General features: G+C 39.9%; 1 protein-coding gene across 4 annotated transcripts in view; it reads left to right on the top strand.

Moving 5' to 3' along the window:
- The window catches only part of KATNAL2 (katanin catalytic subunit A1 like 2), a 35,819-nt gene that overhangs the window by 998 nt on the left and 26,650 nt on the right, over window positions 1-8,171 (top strand). For 3 of the 4 annotated variants that reach the window (XM_009647693.2, XM_035903064.1, XM_035903066.1), the window contains exons 2-3: window positions 6,377-6,447; window positions 6,835-7,001. In XM_009647693.2, coding sequence (XP_009645988.2) covers window positions 6,377-6,447; window positions 6,835-7,001 — 238 coding nt within the window. Of the gene's footprint in view, window positions 1-2,022; window positions 2,168-6,376; window positions 6,448-6,834; window positions 7,002-8,171 lie in introns of those variants that run through there. The other variant, XM_009647692.2, reaches the window with a different exon arrangement.

Raw genomic sequence — 8,171 nt, 5'->3', positions numbered from 1 at the left:
AGGTGCTGAGGGCCGGGGTTTGGGGGTGGGATGGCAGGGTTAGGGGAACGGTTGGACTTGATGATCTTAAAGGTATTTTCTAACCTAAACGATTCCATGATTCTATGAAAAGTAGTTTTGGGAGGGGTTCTGAGACTGAGTTTTAGGTTATGTCAACCCCTTGGATTAGTAGATTATATATTTACCTAGGACCAGAGCCTCTGGCACAATCTCTTTCTGAGCTCTGAAGTAGATTTGGGTCCCAACTGCTGAGAATGGTGCCCTAAGGTGTGGTATTGAAATGGTGGTAATGTGCGGAAGGAAGGCAGGAGAAAAAGGGGTCTGATTTGTAACTTCAGCAAGAGGGATTTGGGTGGCCCTGGTCCCAAGGATGGTTTTGACTGCTAAATGCAGAAACGTTTGTGGGAATAGGACCTGGAGCTCAAGAATTCTTTCCCCCTGAGCTGTATATCTGGGTTTTGGGCTGGTTTGCTTTGTAAGCTGACTTCTCCATAGCCTTTTGGCAGGATGGATGTGACCTCTAGGGGTCCCTTCCAACCCAAAACATTCTATGATTCTATGAAACAAACATTCTATATTTTGGGTACAGAGTAGAGGGAGGTGTTCATATTCTGCAGAGGGACAGAAGATTGGAGCCTACTTTGTTTAAGGCAGTTGGTGATTAAGGAGAAACCTGAAGCTGCCAAGAGAATTTTTTTGGTTCTTGAGTTCCGTGGAGGAAGCCTAGATACTTAAATACTCTTTTCTAGATTCCGGTATTGCAGTGAAGTGTCTAAAAGTTAGGGTGCTACATCTTTAAGTTGTAGCACTAAATAATTACTGGGATTCCTGGTTCCTTATCTATATTGCATTTTTCCATTAATCTGTTCTATAGAATGGAGATTATTATTTTCTACCACTTTGGGGAAACTGTTTCAAAAAATTAATTCCTATATAAAGTAATTCCTATATACATTATAATTCTATGGCTGTTCGCAGCTACCCAGCATAGTCTTACAATCAAAGAAATTTGTTTTGTGAGCTGTTTGACTGTTTCTGATTGTTAAGTATTTCCCATGTTTGTTCTGTAAATCACTCTCAAAAAGCAGTATTATTGCAGATTACTGCAGTAGAACTTTGCAAATTCATACAAGTGAGCGGGATAATTAATGCCTGTTCATTAATTTGTGAATTCAGCATCCTTAATTTGTATTAATAATTACCCCTACTTTGTGTCCATTTTTTTGTATTCATAACACATACCGCTTCAAATTACTGAAGTCTTGGCAGTGTAAAACCTGGCTTCAGTAATGTCCCTGTTGAAAGAGGGAGATAATAGTGGTCTGTGAGTGGCTTTTAGCATGGGAGCATGAATTAATGAAAGACAGCATGTAACTATTGCAGTGGGGGGAGAAATTGGAAGGTTTGTGTTTTCACTGTACCAGACTCAAATTATAAAGTGTTTTTAGATTTTAAACGTTAACACCTCTCACATGTGTCCTAGCATTGCTACTAGGACAGCCATAACTCCTGTGGGGAACTTGCTGTTTGTCTTTAATTATGAAAGCTCTTTGTAATGCTTCTTGAGCAACTTTGCCAACTCTATTGTTTGCAGCAGGCTTGTATAATTTGGAAGAGAGAAGAGAGTAAAGAAGCGCCTTTTCTTTGTGCTGGGAAATTCTATTCAATGGCAGCCAAGTTATACATTGTTTAAAACTCACCATTTCCCTTCTCTGCTTGTGTTTCTCAAAAAATACTGTCAGCAAGCCAAACAATAATTGAACATCAGCCATCTCAAAAGCCTGGCAAGGCTGCAAGTATAACACACAAAGGGCTAGGGGAGAGGGAAAGCTGTGGGGATACGGGGTAGCAGAGGGAGGAAGAAAACTGGGCAAATCCATCATGCCTCAGCTACTCTCTATCCTGGCATACGGTGCCAGCTTGATCTTGAGGAACCCCATATTCAGCAGCTGTCCTGGGATCCCAAAGGAAAAAGAGGGAAGGGATGCTGCGTGAGTGTTAACGATAAAGCCTTTCCCTGTGTGATTACAGAGCTAACCGTCTGCCTCCTGTCTGAATTCCTGATCGCAGATCCCTCTGAACTCATCGACTGCCTCAGTTGGATGTACAAGGGCACGATGTTACAGCAGTATAGTTATCATTTCCAAGCTTCTCAGGCCCTGACTTGGTAACTTTTTTCTTCATGCTGTCAAACATATTCGTGCAGAAATATAGGGTCAAATGATAACGAAACATTATGGGGTTAAATTAATCTTTTAGTAGGTCCGTTAATTTGATGGAATTATACAAAAGACTAGGTTGTTTTATAATGCAAGTGCATTTTAGTAAAAGGTATGGAAATGACTAAACGAACAATTGCATTTAAGGATGCATGACTCTAATGGAGTTTAATTTTAAACGGCTGCAAAGAAAGGAATGCATACCCACTTTTGTTAAGCTAGAAATAAATAAAATACACTATAAGTGTTGGAGCTAATTAGTTAAGTGCTCAACTATTTAGTTGTTAAAACAAGATCACGCTTAAGTGCCTTAAGCTTTTATTAATTGCACGGACCCCAAAATCCTCTACAGTAATTGAAAATTTAATTACATACATTTTTTGTTCTTTTAAGAATGGAAGCTTATTAAACTTAAAACACGTAAACATCTATTGAAATACCAGTGACTATAAACAACATGCAATTCTAAATACTAATTAAACAGGGAGGCTAAATCACTGTAAAGCTAAACTGAATTTTAAGTAACTTTGCACTCAAAAGTACTCCTTTTTTTTCATGCCATGTAAGATTTACCATTTCTTCTCTAAACACAGCAGAAGGCCCAAGCCGTGTTAGTATCTGTCTGTACTGTGGCAGGCACATTATTCTGTGGACATATTTGCAGGGGGGCTCAGTCCCTAGAGAATAAACTGGAGTTCAGGAAAGGAGACCAGCGTGGGCAGAGAGCAGTTTCGGTGGACAGCTAAAGCTGCTGGTGGCACTGACGCGCAGAGGTTCATGTACCTCTTGGAAGGGGTACATGGTAGGCCAAGACCAGTGAAAGGCAGGGAGATTTGGCTTTGTGGGTTTGGTCAAGAAAGCAATGCTCTGCGCACCACTGACTCACACGATTTATGGTTTGGTAACGGTGACATGTTGAAAGGCCCTTAATTTTTGTTTTATAGAACCTTTACAGAACTGGGACCAGAGATATTTATATCTCTGTTCTGTTTTTCAGATCCAATCTAATGCAAGTCTCCATCAGTTGATCACCTGATTAATGGCTTAGTTAATTTTCTTTGGCTAGATGTCTGGCTTCTCAAAATTAACCATTGCTGTTTGCATTCTTATTAACACAAGATAAAGACAGAATGAACCTCTCAGTCTAAACTATCATCTTCTGATTTTAAATGGGGCTCTTTTTTAAGGGAAAGGTTCCCTTTTGCTTCTGCTCAGTCAACACAACAAGAACATTACTATCTTAAGGTTGAAGTGGTTTGCTCACACATAGACATGATGTTATCCTACTCTGCCCAAAGCAAGTCTCTACCCAGAAGAGTATTTGAGATGCTGCCCATCACTGTATCGCTGTTTATGCTAGAATTTAAAATGCCTCTAGGGATAGCAGAAGTAACCTGGTGGGATTAACAGCAGCAGAAGACGCACCAGAATACAAATTTTTTTCAAGGAAAGTTCTAAGCGCGGATTGTGAGCCCTGTCAGTTTATCAGGCAGATGCATCTCCTCTCTCATCAGAGTATTACTGTAAATGCACAAACATGAAACCCTCAACGTGTTTGTCTTCTGTGGCAACTGTGTTTTCATATTGTGTTTATAGCTGCGATCTTGCCTTGTGATATTTGGGCAAATGCAACAGTTAATTTTTCTCAGCGTGAAACAGCAGGAGCAGTTGCATTTAGAAGAATGTGCAGGTGGGACTCCCAGCAAGTGATAACTCCAGCTTCTTCCTTGCACCTCCAGCCCTGTTTTGAAAGATTCAGGTCATCCAGGAGAAATGGTAAAAGGTCCACAATTCAAAATCTGTTTTCCAAACACCAGCACCTCAAAACAATAAGAAGGAAAAGATCCTTTCATCCCAGGGTCTCAGTGTTTTCTGTTTGCTCATAGCAGTTCTCAGAATTGGTTTATTTCTTGTTGCAGCGCCTCTCAGGAACTGATCTACCAAGTATTTACACAGCACTCTTCCTCCCTAAAATGGTTTAGAAAAATCATCTTTGCACCACCGCTGAAAGGCAGCTTTCTTCCGGACTCAGAGCGGCTGCTTAACTTTATGAAGACAATAAAAAGTAGTAAAGGATAGAAGCGGGGTACGGGTTCTTCCCTTTTCCCCAGCCAGTTTGATTCTTTCTTCTAGCAAACCAGAATGAAGATTCTACCACTCTTTTTATTAATATGTGAAATACAAATACACTTCTGTCCTTCAGGAAATGTTGTTAAAAGCAAGCCCCAGCCCTTTCCTAGTTGTGCCACTAGATGGCCCTGCTTCTGAAGCAAACATCCCAAAAAATCTGTGCTTTTTGCCCTTTGCCTGCTCTATCCAGTACTTTTTAACAGGTTGGCGAACACTCGGAGCGGTATTAGTTTTAAAATAAAAACGACAGCTGATTGTGCTACCACAAGGGATTAAATTTGCAGCAGAATGCTGTATGGCACACGCTCCTATGTGCAGAGCAAGTTGGGTTTAATACGACAAAGGAAAGGCACAGGAAAGAGTTAAGTTGGTTTTGTAGTACATTGCACCACCCAAAAGCACCTTTGCTTGTAGGAATAAATGATTCTCCAGTATCCGCAGTTTACTATAATGATGCTTCCTTCCAAGAGACCGGGAAGGATAAGGTAAATGTCTTCCTTTTACGCAGCTTGTGGGATTTAGAAACTTAAGCCTTGGTCAGTAATAATTCTTTGCCTTGTTTGCGTGCCAGGCAGTGTCAGAGAGCAGCAGAAGTCATTGCTACAGACGCTGGGACTCTGCTTCCAGTGTGAAGAGGCCAAAGATTTGTGGGTTTGTCTCCAGCAGGCTCCTAACATTTTGGGCTAGGCTTTTTCTCGGAGGTGGATGCAGGTACTGTTCGACTGGCGTAGAAGGGAGGGTAATGGGGGTTGGAAGTGGGAGTCTGTATATGAATTACTGTGCAACATGATCAGGAATAGATGCATGCTGTGCTATGTAAGCAACATAAAGTGCTGCTCTTCCCCCATCCACTGAGTAAGTGCCAGTCCTTCATGCTCACGCTGGGTCCTCATAAATGTCTGAGTGTCAGCATCCTAAAAGAGAAAGAAAATATTTTATTTGCCTAAATCTGGGTTTGGCCATACCTGCTTTTCCTGTGGTCCCAGCTTCAATTCCCAATGAGGCAGACCAAAGTCAATACGCTCATTCATAGAATCGTAGAATCATCTAGGCTGGAAAAGACCTTCAAGATCATCAAGTCCAACCATTAACCTAGCACTGCCATCCCACCACTAAACCATGTCCCCATTTCTAGAGCTTTTCTTGTAGCAGCTTCTGTTATGACCCTAAAATCTCAGGGTTTCTCTGCAGGCACTCAGCATACATGGCATGTTTCATCAGAGTAAGACTTTGTTCCAGTATCTTACAAGATTTCTGTCTCCAGTGTCCCTTTTGCTATACTTGATACTGCACTTCATGCTCTCCCAAATGTATGCTGCCTTGTTTTTATCGCTTAACCCTTTGTGAATGATTTTGGGTTCTCTGATCCATGGGGCTGACTCCATATTGAAATTTCTACATGTTGGGATGTGACTTTGGCCACTCCTGTGTTAAAATTGGGCAAGTTTGGTGCTATCCCCAACTAATTCTTCAAGTACTCTGTATTTCATTTGTGTTTATGTATCAAGGTCCATGAATTGGGAGGTGGCAACAGTCTACAGCTGGTCTTTGTAGAGTAGTTATGTAGATCCCAGACCTTTTCTCCATCCACCTTTCTCCAAGCACTCAGAAAATGGGTTTCTAGTTTCTAGAGGGAGGGACATAGCTGTGCTGGAGCACAAGATTTCCTCGCACAGACCTTGGAGACACTGTGCATGAGGTCTGCAAGAGTCCTACCCTGAAATTCACAGCAGCCTGAATGTGTTGGAGATCCATAACCATAGTAAGGGACGTAAGTTATTTTTTCAACCTCAAAGTAATTTTCTCTTCTCTAGGAAAAGGTTTCTACCCAGTATCAGTAGCCCTGATAATGTGTAAGAAAAATTACATTGAAAACCACTTTCCTTCTGTTTATTAACAGAGAGTTGTTTTACAGTTCTTACATGCTGTCGTCTTAATTTGTTTGTTTCCACAGGCTACATTTAGATGCTGTTTACAGCAATAAAGAGAATATTACATTTGATCTAGAGTTCTGTCTTAATTCACAGGATGAGATGCGAACAGAAGCTCGTCGAAAAAATCTCCTCATTCTGATTTTGCATTATTTAATGGAGGAAGGGTATGTTTTTTAAATAATAGTGCTCTACATTTGTGAGGTTTTGCATGTCTGACCTCCCGTAATGTGTCCTGTCCTCGGTTGGGTGGACGGACAGCATGGCCCTTTGGTTTGATGTGAGAAAGAGGTAAACTACTATTACGGATCTTGGAAGTTTACCGTGCTAAATTGTTTCTGGGTTTGGAACAAAAATGCCCTATATAATTTAAAAATACTTTTGACCAATCAGCAAAGGGGTTTTAAGTAGAATATAAGATTTATGATAAATAGAGTTGTGGACCGGTTAAAAATACCATATGCTTACTAATGCTATTGTTTGCTTTTCCTCTCAAAAATCAGAAAAGATAATGACTCTCTGTTTTTTGATCTTTGTTTTTTTTAAATTATCAGGTATGTTGATGCTGCAAATGCTTTGGAACAAGAGACGAAATTAAGTTTACGTGGCTTTGAAGTTTGTGACAACATTGATCTTGAGACAATTTTGATGGAATATGAAAGCTATTACTTCGTAAAATTTCAAAAGTATCCTAAAATTACCAAAAAGGTCCTGGACACTGGTATGTGGCTGTGTTCCAAAAAGAAAGCTTTTGTTTCCAAAGCCTAAAATGTGCGTGTGCCTGATGTGCTCACCACCCTTCTCTTGTATGTCAGCGTGTAATGTTTGAACTCCCTTACAGTTACAGAGCTATAGTTCTAGCACATAGGACATAAGAATTGAGAGATGGGGCTTTGAGCCATTCTGCTCTTCCTTCTCTCTTTTTGTATAGGAACAAGAGGGTGATATTTTTCTGTTTTTTAAAAACTGCTTTGATATTGGAAAATGCCATGTAAGTGCAAAGTATTATGGCATAGATACATTCACTTTCTTCTCATGGGGAGAGAATAGTAAGTCTGTTCTATTTTGCATTTAATTTTTAAATTAAAACAAACCACTGAAATGAAATATTGTCACTCAGCTCATGCAAGCTGATGCTTAAAAGTTTATCACCACTAGTCTCATTAACCATTTATTTTGCACATTTTCCTATACTAAAGGTAATGTGCCAAGCAAGTAATAGGTTTATTTGCTCCAAAGGACTTAAAAGTCTGAGGTATAAATTGATGATACAGAATAAGGCAAGTCAGAATATGAGCATTCTGGTATGACCCCGAGAGCCTGAATGGTTTTGTACTTGAGCACAAAATGTAACTTACAGAAGCCATAAGAACAACTGTATAAGAATCAGTTATTAAGAGCTTGGAGGGTCCAGAAAATACCAACATCTCTACCTATTTGTCTTGTAAGAAAAATATAATCATCAGAGAAGGGAATGACTGGCCAGGGAACATCTCTGAGCAGTTGTCATTGTTTCATCTGGCTGCCAGCAACTTTGAAATCACAGGTAAATGAAACAATCTACAAATATAATAAAATTACCTGTATAGGTGAAATGATTTTGAAAGTTGCTAAAGCTACTAGTCTTCACTGCAGCCACGGTGATGTAGAAGATCAGTACTAGCTGGAAGCAAACATTATCTGCATGAAAAGAGATTTATGGCTAGAACCTATTGATTGGTGTTAATACAAAGAGGAGCAGCCTTGCAGGACAAAACTGAAGGGATTTGTTATGATCAAGAAGAAAAATGTATTACAAAGTATTTACCACATAATATTTATTCTTAGTCAAACTGAGTGGTAGCCAAGGCCAGATTCGTGAACTTAGATCCATGTGAACAATTCCCAAAAA

The sequence above is a fragment of the Egretta garzetta genome, unplaced genomic scaffold (assembly GCF_000687185.1).
Source record: "Egretta garzetta isolate BGI_Z169 unplaced genomic scaffold, ASM68718v1 scaffold179, whole genome shotgun sequence".
NCBI lineage: Eukaryota > Metazoa > Chordata > Aves > Pelecaniformes > Ardeidae > Egretta > Egretta garzetta.
This window is presented reverse-complemented; position numbering and strand designations above follow the sequence as displayed.